This window comes from Trematosphaeria pertusa (assembly GCF_010094035.1).
Source record: "Trematosphaeria pertusa strain CBS 122368 unplaced genomic scaffold BU26scaffold_20, whole genome shotgun sequence".
Taxonomy (NCBI): Eukaryota; Fungi; Ascomycota; class Dothideomycetes; order Pleosporales; family Trematosphaeriaceae; genus Trematosphaeria; species Trematosphaeria pertusa.
The window spans coordinates 560,269-583,749 of NW_022987231.1; the positions used below are offsets into that span (position 1 = coordinate 560,269).

At 54.2% G+C, this 23,481-nt stretch overlaps 12 protein-coding genes across 12 annotated transcripts in view; 7 read left to right on the top strand and 5 right to left on the bottom strand.

Moving 5' to 3' along the window:
- The window catches only part of BU26DRAFT_160383 (uncharacterized protein), a 1,769-nt gene extending 722 nt beyond the window's left edge, over window positions 1–1,047 (bottom strand). Inside the window, exon 1 of the mRNA XM_033820121.1 lies at window positions 3–1,047. Within this exon, the coding sequence (XP_033677395.1) occupies window positions 3–956 (954 nt within the window). The 5' untranslated portion in view covers window positions 957–1,047. The remainder of the gene's footprint in view (window positions 1–2) is intronic.
- Window positions 1,048–1,935: 888 nt separating this feature from the next.
- BU26DRAFT_584649 (uncharacterized protein) lies at window positions 1,936–3,601 on the bottom strand. Its single transcript, XM_033834609.1, has one exon. The coding sequence runs from the start codon at window positions 3,553–3,555 to the stop codon at window positions 2,056–2,058; it is 1,500 nt and encodes a 499-aa protein (XP_033677396.1). The 5' UTR covers window positions 3,556–3,601; the 3' UTR covers window positions 1,936–2,055.
- Window positions 3,602–4,762: 1,161 nt separating this feature from the next.
- BU26DRAFT_610245 (uncharacterized protein) lies at window positions 4,763–7,213 on the top strand (the record flags this gene model as incomplete). Its single annotated transcript, XM_033835982.1, has 5 exons — window positions 4,763–5,460; window positions 5,525–5,632; window positions 5,688–5,884; window positions 5,940–6,837; window positions 6,898–7,213. The coding sequence occupies exons 1-5, from the start codon at window positions 5,066–5,068 to the stop codon at window positions 7,211–7,213; spliced, it is 1,914 nt and encodes a 637-aa protein (XP_033677397.1). The 5' UTR covers window positions 4,763–5,065.
- A 202-nt stretch (window positions 7,214–7,415) lies between these two features.
- Window positions 7,416–8,575, top strand: BU26DRAFT_524517 (WD40 repeat-like protein). Its single transcript, XM_033830301.1, has one exon. The coding sequence runs from the start codon at window positions 7,470–7,472 to the stop codon at window positions 8,475–8,477; it is 1,008 nt and encodes a 335-aa protein (XP_033677398.1). The 5' UTR covers window positions 7,416–7,469; the 3' UTR covers window positions 8,478–8,575.
- Window positions 8,576–9,040: 465 nt separating this feature from the next.
- Window positions 9,041–10,581, top strand: BU26DRAFT_524518 (uncharacterized protein). The gene is made up of 2 exons (XM_033830302.1): window positions 9,041–9,421; window positions 9,491–10,581. Exons 1-2 carry the CDS (start codon window positions 9,067–9,069, stop codon window positions 10,171–10,173), a joined length of 1,038 nt encoding a protein of 345 aa, XP_033677399.1. The 5' UTR covers window positions 9,041–9,066; the 3' UTR covers window positions 10,174–10,581.
- On the bottom strand, window positions 10,402–11,621 carry BU26DRAFT_524519 (bifunctional dihydrofolate reductase-thymidylate synthase). The gene has a single exon (XM_033830303.1). It carries the CDS (start codon window positions 11,577–11,579, stop codon window positions 10,530–10,532), a length of 1,050 nt encoding a protein of 349 aa, XP_033677400.1. The 5' UTR covers window positions 11,580–11,621; the 3' UTR covers window positions 10,402–10,529.
- Window positions 11,622–11,764: 143 nt separating this feature from the next.
- BU26DRAFT_467621 (uncharacterized protein) lies at window positions 11,765–13,484 on the top strand. Its single transcript, XM_033825267.1, has 4 exons — window positions 11,765–11,952; window positions 11,999–12,269; window positions 12,317–12,802; window positions 12,850–13,484. Exons 1-4 carry the CDS (start codon window positions 11,774–11,776, stop codon window positions 13,468–13,470), a joined length of 1,557 nt encoding a protein of 518 aa, XP_033677401.1. The 5' UTR covers window positions 11,765–11,773; the 3' UTR covers window positions 13,471–13,484.
- Window positions 13,485–13,814: 330 nt separating this feature from the next.
- On the top strand, window positions 13,815–15,174 carry BU26DRAFT_534880 (uncharacterized protein; the record flags this gene model as incomplete). Its single annotated transcript, XM_033831239.1, has 2 exons — window positions 13,815–15,026; window positions 15,076–15,174. The coding sequence occupies 2 exons, from the start codon at window positions 13,815–13,817 to the stop codon at window positions 15,172–15,174; spliced, it is 1,311 nt and encodes a 436-aa protein (XP_033677402.1).
- A 290-nt stretch (window positions 15,175–15,464) lies between these two features.
- On the top strand, window positions 15,465–16,978 carry BU26DRAFT_610250 (uncharacterized protein). The gene is made up of 3 exons (XM_033835983.1): window positions 15,465–15,906; window positions 16,059–16,370; window positions 16,509–16,978. Exons 1-3 carry the CDS (start codon window positions 15,656–15,658, stop codon window positions 16,801–16,803), a joined length of 858 nt encoding a protein of 285 aa, XP_033677403.1. The 5' UTR covers window positions 15,465–15,655; the 3' UTR covers window positions 16,804–16,978.
- A 112-nt stretch (window positions 16,979–17,090) lies between these two features.
- Window positions 17,091–18,924, bottom strand: BU26DRAFT_524521 (maleylacetate reductase). Its single transcript, XM_033830305.1, has one exon. The coding sequence runs from the start codon at window positions 18,699–18,701 to the stop codon at window positions 17,343–17,345; it is 1,359 nt and encodes a 452-aa protein (XP_033677404.1). The 5' UTR covers window positions 18,702–18,924; the 3' UTR covers window positions 17,091–17,342.
- Window positions 18,925–19,240: 316 nt separating this feature from the next.
- On the bottom strand, window positions 19,241–21,804 carry BU26DRAFT_160537 (methylenetetrahydrofolate reductase 2). The gene is made up of 5 exons (XM_033820122.1): window positions 21,543–21,804; window positions 21,313–21,453; window positions 20,524–21,260; window positions 19,601–20,475; window positions 19,241–19,550 (listed from the first exon to the last, which is right to left on the bottom strand). The coding sequence occupies exons 2-5, from the start codon at window positions 21,397–21,399 to the stop codon at window positions 19,303–19,305; spliced, it is 1,947 nt and encodes a 648-aa protein (XP_033677405.1). The 5' UTR covers window positions 21,400–21,453; window positions 21,543–21,804; the 3' UTR covers window positions 19,241–19,302.
- Window positions 21,792–23,242, top strand: BU26DRAFT_160582 (Triosephosphate isomerase). Its single transcript, XM_033820123.1, has one exon. The coding sequence runs from the start codon at window positions 22,122–22,124 to the stop codon at window positions 22,887–22,889; it is 768 nt and encodes a 255-aa protein (XP_033677406.1). The 5' UTR covers window positions 21,792–22,121; the 3' UTR covers window positions 22,890–23,242.
- The last annotated feature ends 239 nt before the right edge of the window (window positions 23,243–23,481 follow it).

Consider the following 23,481-nt stretch of genomic DNA (forward strand, 5'->3'; position numbering starts at 1 on the left):
GCTTCCTTCCTCTCTGCTTCCTTCCTCTCTGCTTCCTTCCTCTCTGCTTCCTTCCTCTCTGCTTCCTTCCTCTCTGATTCTTTCCTCTCAGCTTCTTTCTTCTCCTCCCCCTTCATACGCGCATACTCCTCGGGCTCGTAGTGTTGCATCATCCTCGCGCGAATCTGTGTAGGCCATAAATTACCCCGCTCCATACCATTAAAGACGGCAGTATCGCCTATCCATACGGCTCGACAGTCCTGATCCGTTTCATAGCGAAAGGTGCCTTTGAACTTAGCATGCAGCATCGCCTGGAGGGTCTCAACTCTGCATCTGTACCCAGCTCGCTCGCGGATATCCGGGTTGGCTTTCAGCCATTCTTGTAGCTGCCGATTCGTAATCCAGGCGAAGTCAGGAAGTTCGATGACACCTTCGGGCCAGCCTTGGCGGCTTTGCTGGTCTTGTGACTTGTGTGGTTCAGTGCCTTCACTGGTGTTTGCGTTGGAGTTGGGTTTATCTCCGGTTTCATTCTTCTTGCCAGAGCTAGGCTTATCCTTCCCGTTACCATTTTTGTTTGGCTTATCTCCCTCACCTCCGCCGTTTCTCTGGCTGACATATTCAGAGAAAGTCATGTCGTGAGGGATCTCGCCGTTGTTCTTTGCTTTGTTGTAATCCTTCCTGATTCGGAGCATAGCGTCAATGTCCTCCTTGAACTTCGGGTCAGCATGACCTCCGGGGTCGCCTCCGTCGTCGTCATCGTCGCTATCGTCGCCGTTGTCGCCTTCATCGTTGCGACTCTCGCCGGCGGCAGATGAACCGGTCGGACCCCGACCTATTCCAGCGAGCACGTCAAGAATCTCAGGCGTCATTACATCCCGCAGAACCTCATTCGTGACATTGTATGGCGCATTCTCGGGTTGCAACGCCTCTTGTCTCTTCCGTTCCTCCCGAAATTTCCTTTGAAGCTCCCCCCTCATCTTTAGAGACCGGAAGCCCAGCGCCTCCTTATGCGCAGCTGCATAATTCTGGGGGATTGTCTCCTCCAAATCCGCATCAATCAAATCCTTCGTTCCCAACAAATAATCTAGAAGCGCGTATACATACGGCCCGCTCGCGCTCGTTTCCACCTTCCTATCCTCTGTTCCATTTCCATCGTTCTGCTTCGGAATCCATTTCAATGTGCTGGCGCCGAAATTTCCCTTCTCGAGGCCAAGCAGGCTGTCGAAACCACACAGGATTTTTCCCGCGACAGGTGCGTTCTTGTCGGTGTTGGTGATGTGCCATTCCCCACCGCGTCGCCGTTCCATGCGCACGAGGCCGTCGGCATACCGCGCCGTGTGGGCGGATTTGTCGATTACGATGAAGGACCAGTGTGTTCCTTCCTTGTGCTCCTCGCCGCTATGTGGGTAAGAGTCATTTACAGGGATGATAACGATGTTTTTGCTGTTCAGCTGCTCTGCTTGCGAATTGAACTTCTCCTGGTAGTTTGGGGGCGTGGTTCCATCAGCTTCAAAAGGTGCAGTCGTGATAGTGTAGAGGTCGCTTCCGATATTGGTACTCCCGATGAGTACGTCGGCATGCTCACTGTGTTTTCTTCGGAGCATCTCGAGTGCCCAGTTCAGGACTGCGTCGTTCCAATGCGCAGCTGCGCGGTCGGAAGCTTTGGTCGTGTTGAGGAAGTCTTGGACTGACATCGTGCCCGTGCCGTCCTGGGTGATAAAGGCGCTCTGCAGCCATTCCTGCCGTGTTGTTGGATGCTGCACAGGTGGGATGGCTTGGGCGACCTGGGGGCCGGTCGGGACTGTTGGGCTGGTTTCTTCGGCCATGTTGGGTGCGGAGACGTCAATATGCTAGTGGTTCAGCAAAGGCCATGAATCAACGTGGAAAAGAAGGTATACGGTGCCTTTCGGGCATGCGGGCATAAGAATCCGTCTTGTACACCTGAATGACTCGAGCACAGTGCTAACAAAGGACTGAAAGAAGATTCAACAATAGGATTATTCGAACAAAGGCAAGGTGCAGTATGAAAGAAAGTAGCCTATTTCGGGTGCTCTACAACATCTATGCTAAGAGTGATTACGTCTTTGGTTTCTTATTCGGCTCGTCTAGTTCGTTCCCGTCCTCCCGAGGACGCTTTTCGGACGGCTTAGCACCCTCATGATTAAGTAGATCCTGGAGCGAAGGTGGAGTATCGGTGGTCGGATTCTTCTCCAACCCACTGGCTTGGAGGATTTGGTAAAGCTCCAGTGCTTCTTCATCGCTCATACCTCCATAAGTCGAAGGGTTCTCCTTCCTATGTTGGATCATCCCCGTTACCAAAATGCGGCCCTGTTCATTGTCCATAGGAAGACCCGTTTGGAATGGAGTCTTCGGGAGGTCTGAACCACCAGTTTGCTTGGGTCGCGCTGCGCCGCTCGGACGCCCCAATGGTGGCGTACCGCCCCCAAGGACGTCGAGCATATCCGCAGTCAACACGTGCTTCAAAATCTTAGGCGTCAAGTTGAAAGCATTCTCCCATTTACCCCTTGCTTCCTGCAGCTTCCTCTCATTAAAAAGCTCGTTCCTGACCTTTCGTCTAGACCGGAACGGCCTAAAGTCCAACTCCCGCCTTCGCTGCGCCCGTCTACTAGCCCGGAAGTACTCTTCAAGTCCACCGCGGAACGTCTCCGCCACATTCTCAAGCAGATGATCAATAAAGGCGAAGAGATACGCTCCACAGGGCCCGCCATCGCCGTGGAAACGGCCGTTTCCGCCTCGCCGTTGATCGGGAATCCATTTCAGCGTGCGCGCGTGGAACTTGCCCTTCTCGAGCTGCAGCATGTCGTCGAAGCCGCAGAGCATTCGTCCGGCGATGGGTGCGTTTTTCTCGTAGCCGCAGATTTTTCCTTTGTCGACGGAGACCTGGCCGTCGAAGTATCGGGCTGTGCGCTTCGAGGCGTCGCGCATGTCGATGACTATGAAGGACCAGTGGAAACCGACGCTGACCCATGCAGTATGGTGCTGGTTACTGTCCGCTATTTTGGCGTTTTGGTTTTGCTGCTTCGGGTCTGTTTTAGCTTTTTTACTGCCTTCCTCTTGCGTCTTCTGGTCCGTCTTAGCCTTTTCATTCCTTTCCTTTCGCTTTGCCTTTTCACTGGGTTCCTCTCGTTTGTCCCGCTCTGTCAATGCATCTGCAACCATTGCGTCGTTTACCGGTATAATAATTATGCCCTTGCCTTCAACGTCTTTGCGAAACTGGTTCTCGATAAGCTCATCCGAGACGCCAGCACTTTTACGACACAAGGCCCAGGCGTCGTTTAACGTTCCGATATGGACGTCGGAGATGTGAGCGAATTTCTGGCGCAACATGTGCAAAGCCCATTCTATTGCGGCCGAAGACCACCATTCGGTTGAAATGTCGAGATAGTCACTTACGCTTAAGATCTCGAGATGTTGTCCCGTGAGGAACTCGCTGCTCTTCCACTTGTTGAATGCTTGGGCGCCTGGGTTCTCTTCTCTAGGGACCTTGACGGTAGGAGCTGGGGAACTGCCGGCCTCGGCTGGCTGTGCGTTCGCGTCTGCGTCTGCGCCTGACATTGTGGGGATTAACCTCAGCTTAGAATGATAAATGCGTCAATATTATCGTAATAGTGAGAGAATTGAGTGTCAGAAGAGATTAAGCCGGCGAGTCGGACGCAGCTGCAAGTATATGACAGAGCGTCGAGTCGAAAAGGAAGCCACGACCATGCATCAAAGAGACCGAGAACAATAAGACAAAGAGCTCAGTGAGTACAAATGCCGTCTCCTATATTCAGTCTTTGAACAAAGACTGAAAGAACAGCAGGCACTCTTCTAGAGGAATATGGAGTCTTGGGGCGAAGCGTCCCTCACGTCTCGCTCCTCGCACTTGACCTTGGCCTTCGCATCCTCACATGAATGGTGCAGAAAGTGATGTGGGGAAAAGAGTGTGAAGGTGAGCCGCCTAGCGTAATTCGCGGCTGCTGTTCTCTCAGAGCACTTCGGTACTCAGTACCGACTTTTCGGTCCCAGGAGGGCATACGAGTCTTGTCGATACTTATAGTCGTTGTTTAATGGCCCTCGATAAGGCAAACAAAGGTCATTTATTGCACCGTGACTACACTCTGTCCCGCAAATATAGAAGCCTTGAAATAGGAACCCCGGGCCGTGGAAAATCCACGCGTGCTTTTCCTGTACCATAAGTATTAAGACGAGTGGAACGTGCAATTGTGATTCGGGTCAAGATCTGCTACCGTCAAATTTCCTATCTGGCCTATGATGTCCTCGAGAGTTACGGAGCGCTGTTCCGAACTCCCTTGAAACTTACTATTGCTCTTTACTAGCGTGTTAATTTATTAACGTTGGGTCTTAGTCTGGGAAAACCCCTCTTAATAGAAACAGCTATAGGTACTTTAACTTTGAATAACCTAGACTTAAATATGTGCTTCAAGCCTTTGCAATCCCTGTCTCGTTCTTTGGAGTCTTATTCTTTCGCCAACGCCGATGCGGAAGCTAGCTAGAGCGGAAACAATCTAAGGTGGTGGCGGTCCATAACCCTTCTGCAGCAACAGTGTCACACGCAAGGCAAACAGGCCAGCGAACGGAGGAATCTGAAGGCTCACCGTAAGCGCCAGGATGTACGGGCAGGCGAGGTTGTGGCTGCGCGACCCCACGCAAGTGGTATCGCCGAGCTATGCCCGTTTTGCTTTAGCGCCGAAATTTCTCCGAGGTTTCAAGCATCGTCTTAGCATCCCTAACGGAACGCCTGTCCATTCGACCCTTACTTCGACCATTACTACCTAAGTGCGCGCTACTTTCAAAGATGACCCTAGTCGCAGTGCGCTATCAAAAGCCAGTTTTCCGACCTAGCTGAGCCTTTTCCTAGGCCATGTGCCACAGCCCCTCACGGCAGCGGGTAGATTGGGGCGGCGTTACATGTGGGGGCCAAGGTATCAATAGCCATGTGGCACAGTCGAAAAGATGCGGCGTTTAAAGGCGCCCGCATTTTCTTCACTTGACACCTCACCAAGTCGTCGCGATCACTGACCCATGCTGCGGATCTAGCAACGTCTCGAGTTTCTGTGAAGGCATGTCTGGATCACCGGAGCAAGCCTTCCACAACGCTCGAAAGAAGTCGCCCACCCCTCAAGGCACTTACCAAGCACTTCCACTCAGCGCTCATAAGAAGCCCTATATCTCAGAAAGGCTGCAATCCGGCTTGCGCGCCGAGGAGAAAATCACAAGTTCACGGGAATCTCGACACTTATGGAAGCACTGGCGATGGGAGACCTTTACCTTTCTCCTTGGAACAGCAGCATTCGCAACTATACTCGGATTGCTCCTCCAATCTCGGAACAACCCTCCTCAACAATGGAATCTGAACGAAGTCCACGTTCAGATCCCGGCCATTATAGCAGCGTTATCACAAGTCGCACAATCGGCGCTTCTAGTCCCAATATCCTACTGCATTGGGCAACTGAAGTGGTGAGTTGCTTGCTGCACAACCACTAGACCAAGAAATTGTACTGATTTCAAGATTACCTTTCAGGGAGTGGTTCCAGCGTAGTAAAAAGACTGTCGATCTTGACCGCTTTGATCTGGCGAGCCGGGGACCAGACGGCAGCATAAGGCTTCTCTTTCATCTGGCTTGGAGACAGTGAGTTACTAGGGTTGCGGCCCCGTGATTGATCTTCAGCTCACTGAAATGCCAGGCGCCTAGTTTCTCTTGGATGCTTAGCGACAGTTTTGGTGCTGCTACTCCCCACCTTTATCCAGGCGTCCGTCCAGATAGGAGAGAAGGAAGTCGCGCTCCAGGACGACCGTCATGCATTGATCCAGCGCTCAACCAACGTATTCATGGATCCAGGAACAACAGCGAGGCTTTTTGTAGCGACTGACGATACTGCCTGTAAGTCACTGTGCCAGGTGAAAACGTTGAACCGAGAATTCCTAATAGAATGTAGCACCAATTGAAATAGACACGAACCTCAACACTGCGCTTAGGGCTGGGTTTACGTGGTTAACTTATGCCCCTCCTGTGTCAGCCTTTTGTGCTGCAGGTTCGTCAACAGCGAAGTGTTCATGGGCACCATTCAAAACTCTAGCCCTCTGTTCTTCAGCAGAAGACATCTCTAAGGACATCATACAGGATAGCGACAACGTCACCCTAGCAGCTCTGCGAGACTTCCTCCCATCGGCGGAAAGTTCTCCAATATTTCAGTCCGGATCATATGTGTATATGAAGGAAAACCAAAGTGCACAATCAACTCAATATCCTTCTCAACCCCTCCCCAAAACGTCTGTCAGCAACGACACCAACCTACCGAATCTAGCAGAGATATACTACCTCTATTATGACGGTTGCATTGATCGGCTGTCCGGTGGCAACAAGACGGATCCACAGCGCTGGAAAGCATTCAAGGGCCGTCTCCAATTCTGCCTACAAACAGTGGAAGCCAGCCACGAGTTCTCGACTAATACCACGATCGTCGCCTCTGAGGCAAACCTTGCGTGGTACAAAACGACGAAGTTCAACGAAACGGCTTTCTGCACCAAGGTCGAATCGGAGAATGAGGACTTCTGCGTCTCTGAGTCACTCATGGAAAGCCTTTCCATGCAATTGAACTCTATCTTCAACGTCACGGCGTTGTTCAATTACTCGAATGGCGATACCATCAGATACAACTCTGAATGGGGTCCCATCCTGACCCATGATGTTTTCGGAAGCCCCGGAGAAACAATGCCAATCTGTGGTATGAAGCGCGGCAGTAGCAACGGGCACAATCCAGACCCCAATGAACGTACTGGGTTGTATGGTTTCGAAAGGCGCATCCAGACTGTGGCTGACAGCCTGACCACCGCGTAGGCCACTCCCCAAATTGACCACTCCCTGCCTGTGTGTTCTTTTCTGACCAAGCATAGTTTCCGAACCGACCATCTAAGCCAAGACGTTCTCGGCCGCTACATAAACCAAGAACCAGCTGTTCTTGTCGACTTCCGCTGGTTCATACTACCCGCAACTCTCTATCTTATCATCACAGTCTTCTTTATCGCCACCGTTTTCACGACCAGGAATACGCCGATGTGGAAATCAAGTCCCTTGCCGCTACTATATTCGATGAATTCAGAGGATACCGATGGGTCGGAGGATCGGATTAGGAAAGAGGCGAAGAGCTGGATGCGGTTGAGACGAACCACGGCAGGTTGGCAAATGATTTATACGACAGGGGTACGGTAGAAGGAGGAGTATTAGTATTAGTAGTAATAATTAAGTTGCAAAGTGTGGTATTAACTGTGCGTGAGGTTGGTGAGACCCAGTACGCCGCCCGGATGGACGCGATCACACGTCACACAGGGCGCGGCAAAGCGGGGTGCTATGGCCCGATTGCGTAGTCGAGCCGGGGGCGCAGCACGATAGGACAGCTACGTTACTACATATTCACTGCGTCGCTGCGACTTCCTACCTCCTTTTTGGCCGCGGTATGGCTTCAAACATGGAAGCGCAGTCATCTTCGGTCGATCAACCCACTTTGATCCCGGAATTCAACAATAACGCGGAGCTTCACGACCGCTACATTTACGCACTTGCCTCCACTTCCTCTTCCATCATTAGTAGCGGCAAGGGCGGTTCCATACAGATGTGGTCAAAATCCACCCTCCAGCCTCTCTGCAACCCGTTATCTTATCATCAAGGCACAGTTACCGCACTCGGTGTCTCAGAGACCGCGGGCCTGGTATTCAGCGGCGATACCAAGGGTCATCTGGCGGTTTGGAGCCTCGCATCCGGCCAGCTGATCCAGGGGATAGCGCAAGCGCATGACGATACGGTGTTGAAGCTCGCGGTTAGCGGAGACGGGGAATATATCTTGAGTACAAGTCGGGATCGCAGCGTCAAAGTGTGGCACCGGAACGCAGGAGCCTCGGACAGGCGCATCGAGTTTGAGCTAAAAGCCGAGCTGGCCGGCCATCAGGGCGCGGTGCTGTCAGCCCTGGTAACGAGCGACTGCAAGCGCGCTGTATCCATATCGGGAGACAAGGTACTCAAGATCTGGAACCTGGAGACGAGTCAGACGGAGAAGACGTTTCGCCTCGCCAGCGGAGTGGGCAAGCTTCAGTTCATTGAGGGCGAACGCAAGATGCTGGCCGCTTGCTCCGATAGTAGAGTCCGGATCTACAGCCTTGAGAATGGAGAGGAGGAAGCTTGTTTGAATGGACACACCAACGTGGTGAAAGCTGCGCACATGATACCGGGAATAAATACGCGAGCTTCTGGAGAGACGATAATCTCTGCTTCCTACGACGGTACGGTGCGAATGTGGAAGAGGGGCGGGGAGGGTCAGGGGAAATGGCGTACAGTCCGGATTCTTTCCTTCAAACATGCTATAGGCGAGCCAGACTTCAATCCTCAGAGCGGCCGCATTTTCGATATGGTTGTTGATGAGAAGGAGGAGTATGTGTACGCTTGTGGACAATCCAGTAGAATTGTACGGTGGCATCTATAGTAAAGTCTTTATATTAGAACAGCTTAAGGAGTCGTACGAGTCGTACTGGCGAATCATGAGTTAGTCTCATTACATTACATATAATTCAGTTCCAGCTTTTCTTCCACTGCTACTCTAGGCTAGTATGCTCACGTTCACTCACTGTTCTAGATGAGAGCTTAAGAGGATCGTGATTCCAGCCTCAGAAACCGACATGTCTGACGTTTAATGGAGAGCATGCAGTGAAGGCGCCTACAGCATCTGGAAGCAGAGCCGACACATTCGCTTAACTACAAAGCTGTGAATTATCGATATATAGTTCACCCGGTGCGCAAGGCTTAGGGTTCGAGTCGACGATGCGTTGAGATGAGAGTGGGTCGGATTGCGGCGAAGAAAAGACGACTAGCTCCCGGAAAAGAGCTACTTCAGCCGGTGAAATGCATGAAGGTGGGGGTTACAATGAAGTCGGTGAAGTGAAGGAGGCATCGAGCTGCACAGCCCGCAGGCCCAGCCACTGCTGCCTGCTCTGGCACACTAAAAGTCTTGGCAGACCAACCTCAGCTTAAATTCCTCCACCCGGCACCCCGTCGCAACCACAATAGCCTACAAGATGGGTGCTGAGTCCAGCACTTCGCTCGATAGCGCCTCGATGAAATCCATACGCTGGGACTTCATTTTTCTTGGGAAGGCATGCGCCAACTGGACCGGCCCATTCAGGTTTCTCGATCTCCCAGCCGAGATGCGAGTGCACGTGTACCGCTACCTGCTCCCGCACAATCTGGACATCAGCTTCACCAAGATAGACAAGGTCAGCTTTCAGTCGGGCTCTTTAGGCTACGCGGGGACGAGGTACAGGGTGCGGGCTTTCCCGGCTGTTGCTAGATTCCCGTACCCAGTAGCTTTCCATTTCAAGGACGGGGCCTCGTTATTCCTGGTGGATAAGTTCGTGTCGAATGAAGCGCGCGGTAAGAGCAAAACCCTCCCCGATGCTCCCATCTGATCTCAGGAAACTTCCTATCTAACGCCAAAGCCAGCTGTTTTCTATGGCGAGAATTCGTTCACGTTCACAATCGACGGCCTATCCCACAAGCCCATCTCCCTATCCTCCCCGTTAATCTTTGGACCCCTCGGCCTGGACCACCGTCTGCATCTCCTGCGCAACCTGCGCCGCATCCACATCGACGTCAACATCAACGCCAGCGAATGGCGCTGGAACGCCATACGCCATCGAGCACGCCTGCAGCACTTCGTCAACATCATCAAGCAGCACGCGGACGACGAGCAGCAGAAGTCGCTGCTGAAGACGCTTACCGTGCTCATATGCCCCGACTGGGACACGAGCAACCACGTGGAGTTGTTCATGTTCGCGCTGGAGAGCCTCGCGGCGCTGCGCGGCATCGGAGAGGTGCAGATTAAGGGCCCGCCCGACTGGTTCAAGCAGTGTCTCGAGACGTGTGTGCGCGGCGAGGGAGGCGATGTGCAGGAGGTGGAGTGGCCTCTTGTGGAAGTCAAGCGCAGGAAAGACTGCGTGTCCAAGCCGAAGAAGTCCTCGGTGACGACGCGGAAGTGGTACAATCCCATGCTTAATTGGAAGGAGTTTGCGGAGCGGAATGGGATTGCTGCGCCGGAGAATATTGATCGATTCTACATCCCGGATGACGCGGTGAATGGTGCGAGTCGCCCTGTTGGTCTTGGAAGAGGGGGGCAGTATCGTTAGCCATCCAGGGGCTTTTGGAATGGCAGATTCAAGGTCACGCTCGGCGGTGCTACTGCGTTATTCACTGGTGGTCGGGACGGCGGATATCGCGGCGCATAACAGCAGGATGTTTTTTGGTTTGTGTTACGTCTATGACTGGAAATCGTGAGTTGGGATTTTGAAGCCTTATTCGTGGATTAGAAAGTTCGGGCGAGCTTGGATATCACTAAGTCCACGAGAACTGCGAGGTCGGTTACGCCAAAGATCTATACAAACAAAAGTGCGCTGTTGAAAGCCAGTATTCTACCCTAAGTGGCCCAGATCCAACCATTATCGTCCGATCCCAGCCTGTCAAACACACGTAGGTATACACATGATCATACACTCATCTTCATCGCAATCATCTTATGCGGCGTATACCCCACAACCTCAAAATCCTCCGCCTTCCACCCATCAATACTCCCCCCAACATCCTTGCTAATCTTCAGCGTTGGGAACTCCCGTGGCTCCCTCTCCAACTGCACCTTCAGCGCATCCACATGATCTAGGTATACATGCGCATCGCCCATCGTATGCGTAAACGTGCCAGGCGTGAGATCGCACACATGAGCCAGCATATGCGTAAGCAGCGCGTACGACGCGATGTTGAAGGGCACACCAAGACCCATATCGCAGGACCGCTGGTAAAGAATCGAATGCAAGACCCCTCGCGGCTTCAGCGCGCCTTCCTTTGCGCGCGGAAACGACACATAGAATTGCGCGAACATGTGGCAGGGCGGGAGCGCCATCTTTTTCAGATCGGCCGGGTTCCACGCGCTCAGTATGATGCGCCTATCGTACGGCTTGTTCTTCAGCTTGTCAATCACTTCCGCTAATTGATCGACGCCCTGTCCCGTGTAGTCCTGATCATGCCCCTTATACTCCGCGCCAAAATGCCGCCATTGGAAGCCGTACACGGGCCCTAAATCGCCCTCCTCGTGGTGTGCTAGGCCAACGCTGTCTAGGTATGCGCGCGACCCGTTGCCGTCCCAGATCCTTATCCCGGCTTCTGATAGCGGCACAGATGATGTGCTACCCGCGATAAACCATAGAAGCTCGCCGATCACGGCGCGCAGGAATACGCGCTTTGTAGTGAGGAGGGGTAGGACGAGTTCGGGCGGTTGGGAGGGGTCGGCGGAGGGGCGCGAGAGGGTGAATTTCATCTGCGGAGGCGCGAAGATGGAGTATGTTCCTGTGCCTGTACGATCTGGGCGGTGCTCGCCGTCTTGCAAGATGTCGCGGATTAGGTTCAGGTACTGGTGTTCTTCGTGATGGGAGGTATTCGGCATTGTGGTGGTGGGTTTTGCGGTATGGTTCGTGGTGGTTTCTTTGGGCTGTTCTGGCGCGTCGGAGGGTGCGATTACGGGCTCAAGAGCGGCGGGAGACATATTGAAGGTTCTGCGTGGGAGAGGAGAAGCAGTGGTTCTTAGAGGCTCTTAAAGAAATATATCTAGTCGCGAAACGCGTCTAGGAAGGCGCGACGGCGCGAATGGTAGTTCTGCCCCGCCGGACAAAGCGGGACACGCTAGGCTCCTTTCATGCCGACCGCAAAACATCAACACCAAACAACAATATCCACGCAATGGCTGAGGAGCAAGCTGCACACCACTTGCTCAACGTGCTGGAAGAGCGAGAGCTCAATGTTGATTTGGACAAAGTACTGCTGGCTTTCGAGGATGAGCGTACGAAGAGGGAGACCGCGGAATGGGTGAATGAGTATCTACATGAGGAGACGCTGTTGACGAAGGAGGAACTGCAGCTGTAGGTTTGAAAGTTGACTCTCGAACTTCCTGCTGACAGAATGTAGATATCAAACTCTCAGGAAAAGGGGGATCCTCCCCCAATACGAAGCCGAAGACGAACCCATCCGTCCCATCTTGGACCATGAGCTTGCGTCGGCAATTGAATCTCTCCAGAGCTCAACCGCTGCGATCGAGGAGCAGTCTAAAGTCTTGGAAGCCCAGCGGGATGCCTTGATGAGGCTGAAAGCGCTGGACAAGCCGAATCTCGAAGTCGAGCATCTAAGGAATGAAAGGAGGCGAAAGGAACATCAAGAGAAGACCAGGCTTGACATTGCTGTAATTACTTCTAAAGCCTTCGATGTTCTCGGGACTGACAACAGTAGGTCAATGATATCTCAACGACCATCAATGAGCAGCTGATGGATACGCGACGCGAAATTGACACCGAGAAGGCAACTTTGAAGAGCTATCTGACAGATAGACTCGCGTCAGATGATCAGATTCTAAGTCGCCTGCCAGGTATCGTATCACAGATCGTCGCCGAGCCCGCAGTCAACGAGGACGAGAAGTCCATTGAGCAGTGGTGCAAGGCCATTATCTCCTATAGAACCGCGGAGATCCGAGCAAGAGTTGATGCAGTCTACCTCAAGAGCTTGTCGCAGCCTCCTCCTGCTGAACTTGCGAATGCACCAGAAGCTGAGCTACGCGAACAAAAGGCAGATCTCCAGGCTGACTTGGATGATCTCCACTCGCAAATAGCGTCTGTTGCGGAAATGGTGGTCGACCACCAGTTGAGGAACCCGCTCATGGGTATGAAGGAGCGCAAGGATAGAGAGAGGAGCCAGACCCGAACCGCTTGGCTCCAATATGTACGTCTCTCCCATTGCAGGCTTTAAGCCGAAGCTTACAGTAGCAGGTTCTATCGACGCTCGAATATATGGGCAAGCGCCTCGACACCGTCACTGCGTATACTAGGAATGTCGACGAATTCCAGCAGGCTCTCACTCACATCAGTGAAGCAGCAGCAAAGAGAATTCCTGATGCAAACGGAGAGCCCGCGACGCCGGCAAGGAAGCGCACAATATCTACACCAAAATCGGCATTTTCCCCAGCGATAAAGCTGAAACCATCGAAATCGCTTGATCTGCCGCCAGCGTTGCAAGAGGCTCTCCGTCATGCAAGCATCTCCTTCAACCAGGACAGCGTGGACGCACTTCTGGACTCTTTGAGTAACATTCAGCTCGAACGGAATACGAAATTGCAGGACCACTACAGCTCTTCGTCGTCGTCTGCCCACGAGAACTTGGCAGAGCGCTTTAGCAAGGCCGATGGTGAACTGAAGACGATCTTGAATGCTTTGTACTCGCATACGCCATTCCAGCAGGTACAATTGACAAACCCGAAGCTGGAAAATCGGTTGGGGAATATGGAGAAGGAGCTTGAAAAGGCTGACCAGCAGTTGCTGGAAGCCGAGGCAAATGAACTGAGCTTGAGTGATGCGAAGGTCAGGTCATTTATTGGAAAGTATGGGAAGTAGACGCTCAACGGGACGTTTCGATATATTCAAAGCACATAAATCGAATCTTCTTGATAGACAAAGCCGCCTTGCATGCTATGAACTGATATTTGTGATCTCCTCGTTGCCATTCGCAGTTCAATGATTGGAGTTTGGGTTCTACCCATTTCGGCTTAGCGCGCCAGCCACCAGTTAAGGAGCTGACAACAGCTCCACTCTCACGACAACACCACCATCTGCGCCATCCACCGAGCGCGGGATGCTGCCAGACAACTCGCGAAGCTGCATGCCCCCCCTCACCATCAATTGAACTGCAATTCTCCCCATCCGGCCTCCCCGGCTAGTTTCCACCACCGTCGCCCAGCATGCCCAAGTCTGAAGCAGCCAAACTGCTCTCCCTCGGTGGTGCCGCAGCTGCCCTCGGCGGAGCCTATAAAGTCGGCGAGTTCCTCCACAAAGCGAAGCGTCTCCGCGATGTCGGCCCCTCGAATGCTGTTTACGTGCGCATGATCAACCGCGTGCGCACCGATCTCGACGAAGTCAGGCGCCTTCTTACCGTCCGTGAGGTCCACGATGCGCTCGAAGCGAACCCCGAGAAGGCGAAATGGGTGTATGGAGCCATGCGGGATGTGCGCGGTGCCATCGAGAACATCACGCCGCACACAGAGCGCGTGGCTTCTGACATCGACGATGGCCGTCGAGTGGGCCTGCGACACCGTGTCTACTGGCTTGTTAGCGAGAAGGAGAAGCTGGAGAATCGGGAGAAAGAGCTGACGACCGCGCATGCCAGCTTAACTGAGGTGCTTGGATATTTGACATCGCTGGAGCCGGAGAAGCAGGAGCAGCATGGGAAACATCATCACACTACAAAGAACGTTGACGTTGACATTGACATTGATGTCAGGCGTGAGGGGCCGGACAGGATCGACAGGGAGGTCTGGGTTGAGCGGGATGACCGCGCTCCTAGGAGGGTTGTCGAGGAGCGCGAGACGTGGGTTGAGCACGAGCATCGTGGACCTCGCAGGGTCGAAGAGCATTATGTTGAGCATGAGCGTGGGCCCGGTCGCTATGACGAGCGGGAGACATGGGTTGATGAGCGCGGCCCTCGACGTTACGAAGAACGCGAGACCTTTGTCGAGCGCGGCCGCGACCCACGATATGAAGCTCAGCACCACGATGAGGGCTACTACGACGACCGACGCGTTGAGGAGCGCGAATTGCACGTTGAGCGTGACCCGCGAGACCCGCGCCACGTGGAAGCCAGCTACTATGAGCGTGGCCCAGGACGCTACGAGGAGAAGCACTACGAAGAGCGCCGCTTCAACGAGCCGCTTGGGCGCCGCCCCGAGTCGTTTGAGGACCGCGTCCCGGAGCGGGAGACCTGGATGGAGAGCAACAGTCGCAGGCCACCGCCCCCGCAGCAGTACGGCAGGTACGGAGAGTACGCGGAATATGGAGCCCCTCAGCCCGTGGGAGCGGCGGATTACCGACGTAAGTTTCGGGGAGACCCGGGGTTCGGGGATGAAGAGGTGCTGAATCCCCAAATAGTGCCGCCTAACAGAGGCTATGAGCGCGAGGTAAGTCTTGCTGTAACTCCTAGGTCCTGTAACTTGCTGACAACGCCAGGTTTGGATTGAGGAAAAGGAGGACTACAGGTATGACAAGTATGGCAACCGGCTGCCTGACCGATACTTCCCCAACGCCCATCCACGGAGCCGTCTGTAGACGACTGGGTCTGCTCTCATAATTGAATGAAGCGCGATGTAATTTGTTTGGTTATATTGGAGCCATTGGGTCCACCACATATCTCTGGAATCTACGTACGCAGCTGTAAATGAGGCCCAGCTTCGCCCCTTTCCCGTAGCTGTCAAATATTCTTTCCTTTTTTGAACAACTTTGTCTCAAGGGCAATTCACACTGCCTGGGCTGTCTCATTCACGAATTGATGTTCTAGATCCCGCGTCCGCTGCACTTCCACACGAGACACCCGACGCGAACGTCCAATATTGCGAACCATGATTTCCCTTCACAGACCCATGGTTTCGAAATATTTCCTCACTAACAACGCCCTAGCCCGCGACTTCGCACCGCACCGCACCGCACCGCACAGCCTTTCCCCCTGACTCCACAAACAACACCCCATCATCTCTCCATCCATCACTCCCTCTACACACCCACCACATCCTCTTACAAAAACAACCACAACATGACGCCCCCTCCGCGTCCCCCAAAAAGCAGAGACTGCTGGCCCACGGGCCGCAGCCGCAAATGGCCAGGCCTCTCGCGCTTCGCCGGCGTCTTCGCGGGGCTCACGGCGCTGCTCGCGCTCGCGCAGGTCGCCGTGGGTATCGCGATTGCGAAGATGCTGATGCAGACGCCGGCGGTTCTGGACTGCTTTGATTTTAGGACCGAGGACCGGTGGGAGAAGAAGGAGAGGCCGCTGCTGATTGTGGATGAGTGGGGGCGGAGGATGGGGGGATCAGGTTGTTTGGGCTGGATGAGGCGAGGGGGACGGGGTATGTTATTCTCCCCTTTTTTGCTTTGCATAGCGGTAACGCGTAGGAGTGTGGATTGTCCTAGCTGACTGACTGACGATGATGATGTTCCAGTACAATAACCTTCCTCTCCATCATCCTCCCGCTCTCCAGCCTCCTCTTCACCAGCACGCTCGCCTACTGCCACACCCGCCGCGACGGCCTCCCCGTGCGCGTCGGTGTGCTCTGCGGCTCGTGGATGCTGACCGGGTGGGCGTGCTTCGCGGTGTTCGACGCGCGGCTGCGCGTGGATCCGTGGACCAGCGTGCTGCAGTGGGAGACGTGCTGGGTGGAGCATAGCACAGCCGTGCGCATGTGGGGCGAGAGGGGGATTAGGACGAGGCTGCTGGCGGCGAGGGAGTGGATGGTTGTGCTGGGGTTTATTGCGTGAGTTTTGGGCTTTTCTTTCTTTTGGTTGAGGGAGTTGCTTGGAGGGGAGGTAGGGGATGGAACTGTCCCGTCCCCCGTCCCCCGTCTGCTGGGATTGATAACAACGTGTGTGTGGGCTAACACTGCTCCATCCAGGATGTCGCACTACCTCCTCCTCGCGCTCCTCGCCGCGTTCCTCGCCTGGAAGGAATCACGCTGCAATCGCAGCCCTGACGCTGCGCCCCAACAGCTACCGCCTCCAAACCCCCGCTCCGATACCGAGCTCCGGACCTTCCCCCGACCCGATAGGCCTCTAGCCAATGGTCCCGTGCGCCTTCCGCCTCGCACCCACGACGAAGAAGCCGTCCGCAGGGACAGCGACGACACTATCGCTGATGCAGAGTTGGGGAATCCGTTCGTAGATCCAGTGCAGCGTCGGGTTTTCGTATAGCGCGGTGGAAGGCGGAGAGGGAAGTTGAGGAATATGAGGGATAGCGGGAGGAGTGGGAGTCGGAGCGGAAAGAAAGAGAGATAGGGAAAGGACGGGTGACGGGTAATGTTAAATGAAGACGGGACGAAGATAATGAAGGGATGTAGTGAAGTTATGGCTCCGCGATACGTTATACGTACGTATGTAATTTTAATAGTAATATGTCTATGTTGCTTTGCATTTCGCCCACGCGGGCGGATACTAGGCATGATGTATTTCTGTGTAGCTAGACACTTTATTGAACTGCTCGTATTATTCCTTGACCAAAGTGAGGTGTTGGGGATTTTGACGTGAATGCGTACACATAATGCATCATCCGGCGACTCGCTATTGGGTGGGTTTTGATATGCCCATGAAACATCCAACTATTCGAGATGTGATTTTAGCTATGAATAGAGCATAGATAGAAGGTTCTATGTCTCCAAGCGAATCGCTACCTCGAGAGTATCTAGATGGCACTCACAACGCTCGCTCACTTCCCCTCACAGCTTCCCTCCTAGTCAAAACAGCCCCTTAACCAACCCCTCGACCATCGCGTACAACTCACCGCCCTCTTCCTGCCCCGTCGCCCTCTTCGTAATCACTGGTATTTGATCCCTATCCACCTTGTAATTCCTCAGATCATAATCTAATTCCAAGCTCCTAACAAGCTCGATGATCTTATTACCGACGAGCCTCGCATCACGAGCATGATCGCCCGTACCCTTCTCGCCAATAAACGGCACCAGCCTCGCAATCTGCGCGGCGGCCGCTACATCCTCCGCCTTGAGCTTGACGACGTGACCGAGCGTCAGGCAGGACGTGATGCCATGCGGGATGCCGTAGGGGGAACCGAGTGCGTAGCCCAAAGCGTGGGAAAGGCCGAGGCCGCCTTTTATATTGGTGCCTAGGAAGCCGAGGGACGCGAAGGCGGCGAGCTGGAGCTTCGTGATGACGTCTTCGTTCTTCGGATCGGTTTTGTACTTGGGCAGGTTCTCGAACAGACTCGCCGCCGCCTGCAAGCACAGCCAGCGCGCCGGCATCTCGGTGGCGGTCGGGTGGTAGAGCAGCTCGACCGCGTGGTCCATGGCGCGCATCCCCGTGCTCATCCACAGCCTCGCCGGCGTGTGCAGCGCAAAGCCGGAATCATACAGCACAACATTGGGCACCAACTCCCTGCCCCTCACACCCGTCTTCACGCCGTTGGACTCGGTATACCCAGCCATCATAGTGCACTCGGACGCACTCAGCGTCGTGGGGACAGCAATGTGGTAGAGCCACTTCCCGCTCTTCTCGTGCAGGCGGTACGAAATGGCCTTTGCGGAGTCAATCGGGCTGCCGCCGCCGATGCTGACGACGGTGTCCACGCTGGAGTCCTTCTGGACGAGCTGGGTCGCTTCGTCGAGCTGCGCGACGGGCGCGTGCTCGCCAATCTTGGAGAACGTGCCTGCGTGCCGTGCGCCGAGCAGCTCCTCGACCTGCTTTACGAGCGGCGTTTTCGTGGCGAGCGAGTTGCCCGTGATGATGAACGCCTTGCTCTGTTCGCTGGGGAGGGATTCGACGAGATGCTTGGCCACTGTTTCGCCGCCGTAGAATAGGTGTTGTAGCTGCGTTGGCTGCCAGAGTCCGCACATTGGGTTGTATGTCGCGTCTGTCATTTTGCGCTGTTCTGATTTATGTCGGACGAATGAGGTAGCGGCGGATATTGGAGTAAACGGTTGAAATGCGCGAGTCCTTTCTCTTGTGCTATGATTCCGTAATCGCGGCCGCGAAGCTCCGAGGTCGTGGTTGTTGTTAGAGATGCTTTGCAAAGGGCGAGCACGGCTTTGGAAGGTTCTTGCGGCTATTGACGGGTGAGGTATATGCAGCCTTAGAGGCATGTATCGGGGATTCCTTGTTCTTTTTAAAAGTGGTGCGAAGGCTAATCGAGCGTTGATGGTGTGTGAGCTGTATGAAGGGTAATGCGGAGAAGATGGTGACGTAACGGCGATTGAGCAGTTAACTCCGAGCCGAGGAAGAGATGCGGAATTGAAGCGCACATCACGAAGCTAGAAGAGGACGAGCATTTCAAGACAGATGCTACGAGGCTGAACGTCCCATCGACGTCCATGAAACAGGTGTAGATTTGACTGACGCCGTTGAGGGCGCGAGTCGGGTATCTTTTGAAGCTATCCGGCAGAGTTTTCCTCCAAGTATATGCATCCATCATTATCTCATTACGGTCGTCAGGTTGAATCGACGCCTTCCTTATGCATGTGCCTTGCAGGCATGCAGGTCCTTTTTGTTGTTGGTGTTCCAAAGATCCACAACGCCAAAAAAGAGAAAGAAAAAAGTGACATATTAGAACTGTACTGTTGAGAGTGATAATGACGCCGAGATAGGGTTCGAGGTATGGGCAAGCCGTGCCAGAACGCCAAAAGGAGACCGGTCTTCCGTGTTGAATGCAGTAAGATCGTAATATCGTCGCAGTACCATAACATATCAATTAGATACTTTTAGGCTGTTGAGGCCATTAGTGACAGCTGAGGCAGCTGATTTCGCCGCATCCACAAGCTCGTCAAGTTTCGGTTTGCGGTCTTTGACACCGGAGTCACCATTGCTGGCGGCATCACCATTAGTCGCAATCGGGGTGGGCGTGCCGGTTCGGTGGAGCGGTTTCTCCATGTTCGCTACTTGAAGACCTTCGAATAGAGGGAATATGCCGTGTTCTACATGGAAATCGTTGTGGACTGAAGAGCACATTAGACGGGTGTTATGCCGACTGTGACAAAAGACTTACCAATGTTGATAAGGTACCAAGTATCCATGAGATCTTCAATGACATAACGAGAAGGGTTGATGGAGGAGTAGCAATTCGCCCACTCCTGCCCGAGTGTGTAGAACTCGTCCTTCCAGGCTAGGAAGCTCACCGTCTCGACAATGGTCGGCTGCACGATTTCCTTGCCAGGGAAGACGCCCCAGGTTACCGCGTTCGGACCATCACCGGGTGCGTTCGTCTTCAAATCGCCCTCCTTGTTCACGGCGTAATAGGTCAAGTCAGGGTCGCGCTCAATCCTGGTGATGACCTCGGCGATATGCTCGGGAGAGACAAAAATCTCCAGGTATGCCTTTTGATAGACGTAGCCGTTGCGAGGTCCCCAGCCATAGACGGGATGAGATGACTTGGCTCCATTGACTGCTGGCTGGGAGTTGATGGTAAGGAATCCACGTCGGTTCAGGTCAATGAGATCTTGCTGGAGTGACTCAGCCTCCTTGGTGATCGGCGCTTCACTCCAGGGCAGCGAGTTCAGCTTGCCTTCCATGTAGCGAACGAACAGGTCCGAGATGTCTTTGATCGACACCGGCGAGCCCCAGAGTTTGATGTTCTGTTCGTTAGTGCCTTTCAGACCGATACCATAGGCATCCAGTTCACCGAAAGCGGGAGACCTAGCATCTCCCCAGCGGCCGTTAGGAAACTCGTCCCAGTCTTGCGTACGAGCGACGTATGATCGATTACGATTACGCCAAAAGATGGGTCGCACGTTCTCATCGCGGCGGTTGAGGCCAAGCGAAGGTCTCCAGGGCAGAGGCTTCTGTAGCGGGCTTTCGACGTCTGGAAGCAGCTCCAGTTCTTCCAAGACCATGCGAGTGGCTTGAGCGAGGTTCATGGTGTAGCTGCTGGTCAGCAAAGTTTCCTCATGGGAGGCTAAAAGAACAGCTTACAAGTGCAGGTGGAGAATGCCGGCGTCGATGAGCTTGCGGCACATGTCCGCCACCAGGCCTTTGCCGACCTCGCGGACCTCTGCGTCGTCGTTCTTGACCGGCTCAAGCGCTTCGGTCCAGTGAGGCGGAATGTGGCACTTGGTCCAATTGGCACGGCGCAGGAAGGCGGCGTATGTATGAATCGGCATGATACCGGGGATGATCGGGATATCGATGCCCTTCGCACGGACCTTCTTCACCCAGTCCAGGAAGATGTCGGTGTCGTAGAACATCTGGGTAACAATGAACGTAGCGCCCGCATCCACCTTCTCTTTCAGGTGGTCGACGAGCTGATCCACATTCTTGTTATCGTCACAGCCTTCTGAGTATCCCGCAACGCCGATGTCGAAGTGGTTTCCGTACCGGTCCCGGATATATTTGACCAGGTCTTTAGCATAGCGAAAACCACCCTTAGTAGCCTCCCACTTCTCCTGTTCTCTCGGTGGGTCTCCCCTCAAAGCCAGGATGTTGGTGCACCCTGCCTGGTATGCCTCCTTCAGAGCCTCGTCCAGCTTCGATTTCTCCATGTCGGTGCAGGTCAGGTGCATGCACGTCTCGAGGCCATAGACGCTCTGGGCAACCTTGATCATTTCGGAGGTAAGGTGGGAGAGGCGACCGCCAGCGCCCCAGGTGACATCGATGAACTTGGGGCCGAAGCCGTGCATGCGGTCCATGCGGTCGTAGAGGTTTTGGACGCCCTGCGAAGAGTCAGTATTCGGCTCAGGGAGAGAGGTTCTTCCATATGCCTACCTGGGCTGTCTTGGGGGGAAAGAACTCAAAGGAAAAGGTGGGCTTCCCCTCTGCCCTCGACTGGGCAAGCATCTCTGAGACGTGCATCGTGGCGAGTTGTGCAAAGGAAATCTAACAAAAGAAATATTATCTTCACTCCTCCTGTTCCTTGATCTGTTAGCATTGATCTGACAGCTTTTCAGCCATTCAAAAGTCTGTCGGGGACTTTCGTAGCTTGTAGGGAGACATACCGGGGTCGTTCACAAACTTCTCCGCGACCTCCGCCACTCTCAAAACAACTCCAGCTATCCGAAGTAGCGAACGCGGGCCCAACGATCCGCAAGCTCACGCAGCATCAACCGCGACTGGTCTTCCGTAGGCTTATGAGGTAGCTCGTAGCGAAGAAATTTGTGTGGGAGGAGGAGAGCTAGTGCGGAGTTGGTGAGTCGGAGGACAATCGGAAGCCAAGACTCCCAGCAAGCTTGATCGATGCTTCCGTCCGCCGCCACGTAAATTCACCGCTTCTTCCAAGGTTGGTCTCCAATTGCGAACAGCCGAGCTTCAAGCGCTGTTCTCCGAACCTCTGCAAAGCGCCTGAAATACGAGCCGCAAATTTACGGAATGCTTCGTGGGAGCAATACCCCGCGAGTTGTTCCTGGCCGACCCCTGCACCGCTCCCGCTGCCTAGCCGTCGTTCCCCGGCGCCGGGTTTGCCCCATGCAGTAACCCTTGACGATAGCTTCATCGACGTCAATCATTAAACAGTCCAGCTGCGCACTCCATCGCATCACCGACTTCACAAGACACTGCCACTGTCACGCCCTCCAACTATGCCGCCCCTCCCACGCCCTCGCCGCATCGTCGGCGTCAGCCTGAAGATGTACTTCGACCTCCAGAGCACGCTCTCCTACGTCCGCGGCGTCCTACAGCTCGACGGCGATGCCTGGAACGCACGCGTAGACCTCTTCGTCATACCAGACTTCGTGACTCTGATGGAGTCGGCGCGGATACTGGAGCCGTCGTCTGTTATGCTCGGCGCGCAGGACACATTCTGGGAAGACAAGGGCGCATATACGGGCGAGGTGTCCCCGCTAGTGCTCCGGCAAGCCGGCGCGCGCATCGTGGAGATTGGGCACGCTGAGCGCCGAGCCATGTTTGGCGAGACAGACGAGTGGGTGGCGAAGAAGGCGGGCGCTGCGGCGCGGAATGGGCTCATACCGCTGGTCTGCATTGGAGAGCGAACGCATCACAGCGTTGCTTCGGCAGCTGTGGGAATGGCTATCGAGGAGTGCAAACCCCAGGTCACGTCTGTTCTCGCTGCCGTGCCCGATGACGTTGAGGTTATCCTGGCATACGAGCCGGTATGGGCTATTGGCGCTGCCGAACCAGCGGACCCAGATCACGTCGTCAATGTGACGAAAGAGCTCAGGAAGCTGGCCGCTGGTCGAACCGGCACGACGAGGATAGTCTATGGTGGCAGCGCGGGACCAGGCACCTTTGCGAAGATAGTCGAAGGCGTCGATGGCCTGTTCCTAGGCCGGTTCGCGCACGACATTCATAAACTGCAGAAAGTCATTCAGGAGGTAGGCGGGGCGTAGTCACGGATTTTATCATGGATCTTTCGCTCCGCACACCTCCTCTCGCAATTCGACAGCTTCGGATATCTTAGCGTGCTATGCTGCAAGAAGTCCGCAGCCCATCTTCTCAGTTGAGCATCACCCATTTGAGCTATATTGGCGGCATCAGTCTTTCCAGCACCCGCACGAGCCTTCTTTCCATAATGGCTCCAATTTCCACATTTCATCTTCCGCATGTCTAGCATACTCAAACACCTCTTCAAGACCATCATCTCCATCTCTGATACCATGTTCTCAAGCCTGCCATCCGGCTCCACGCGAGCAAGATCGAGGAGAAGCTATACAGAAGGATGCATTGATCGCATCTAGCTCATCGGGCCACTGGAAGGATTGTCTGGGATCGAGGAGGAGAAAATAGATAAGGAATGCGTCACCGAAGCGCAGCGGAGGTGGTCTTGATGACCGCTCACCGGTCACACGACTTCCGCTGTCCTTTCCATATTTGGTCACCTCGTGGCTATCTTCCGGGATCGTCAGTATACGCCCTCTATTGGCTCCGTCATAGTTCAGCATCTCGTTGCATTACGAGGGCGTCCTCAGTGGGCTCGCATGC

What these genes read in the sequence shown, in the direction of transcription:
- BU26DRAFT_584649 (XM_033834609.1), bottom strand. Translation starts at nt 3,555, where the DNA reads ATGTCAGGCGCAGACGCAGACGCGAACGCACAGCCAGCCGAGGCCGGC.
- BU26DRAFT_524517 (XM_033830301.1), top strand. Translation starts at nt 7,470, where the DNA reads ATGGAAGCGCAGTCATCTTCGGTCGATCAACCCACTTTGATCCCGGAA.
- BU26DRAFT_524518 (XM_033830302.1), top strand. Translation starts at nt 9,067, where the DNA reads ATGGGTGCTGAGTCCAGCACTTCGCTCGATAGCGCCTCGATGAAATCC. An exon ending in CGTGTCGAATGAAGCGCGCG is followed by an intron (nt 9,422 to 9,490) that starts GTAAGAGCAAAA and finishes CGCCAAAGCCAG; the next exon opens with CTGTTTTCTATGGCGAGAAT.
- BU26DRAFT_524519 (XM_033830303.1), bottom strand. Translation starts at nt 11,579, where the DNA reads ATGTCTCCCGCCGCTCTTGAGCCCGTAATCGCACCCTCCGACGCGCCA.
- BU26DRAFT_467621 (XM_033825267.1), top strand. Translation starts at nt 11,774, where the DNA reads ATGGCTGAGGAGCAAGCTGCACACCACTTGCTCAACGTGCTGGAAGAG. An exon ending in ACGAAGGAGGAACTGCAGCT is followed by an intron (nt 11,953 to 11,998) that starts GTAGGTTTGAAA and finishes GACAGAATGTAG; the next exon opens with ATATCAAACTCTCAGGAAAA. An exon ending in AGACCAGGCTTGACATTGCT is followed by an intron (nt 12,270 to 12,316) that starts GTAATTACTTCT and finishes TGACAACAGTAG; the next exon opens with GTCAATGATATCTCAACGAC.
- BU26DRAFT_610250 (XM_033835983.1), top strand. Translation starts at nt 15,656, where the DNA reads ATGACGCCCCCTCCGCGTCCCCCAAAAAGCAGAGACTGCTGGCCCACG. An exon ending in CCGCTGCTGATTGTGGATGA is followed by an intron (nt 15,907 to 16,058) that starts GTGGGGGCGGAG and finishes ATGATGTTCCAG; the next exon opens with TACAATAACCTTCCTCTCCA. An exon ending in GTTGTGCTGGGGTTTATTGC is followed by an intron (nt 16,371 to 16,508) that starts GTGAGTTTTGGG and finishes TGCTCCATCCAG; the next exon opens with GATGTCGCACTACCTCCTCC.
- BU26DRAFT_524521 (XM_033830305.1), bottom strand. Translation starts at nt 18,701, where the DNA reads ATGCCTCTAAGGCTGCATATACCTCACCCGTCAATAGCCGCAAGAACC.
- BU26DRAFT_160537 (XM_033820122.1), bottom strand. Translation starts at nt 21,399, where the DNA reads ATGCACGTCTCAGAGATGCTTGCCCAGTCGAGGGCAGAGGGGAAGCCC. An exon ending in TTCCCCCCAAGACAGCCCAG is followed by an intron (nt 21,261 to 21,312) that starts GTAGGCATATGG and finishes GACTCTTCGCAG; the next exon opens with GGCGTCCAAAACCTCTACGA. An exon ending in GGCATTCTCCACCTGCACTT is followed by an intron (nt 20,476 to 20,523) that starts GTAAGCTGTTCT and finishes GCTGACCAGCAG; the next exon opens with CTACACCATGAACCTCGCTC.
- BU26DRAFT_160582 (XM_033820123.1), top strand. Translation starts at nt 22,122, where the DNA reads ATGCCGCCCCTCCCACGCCCTCGCCGCATCGTCGGCGTCAGCCTGAAG.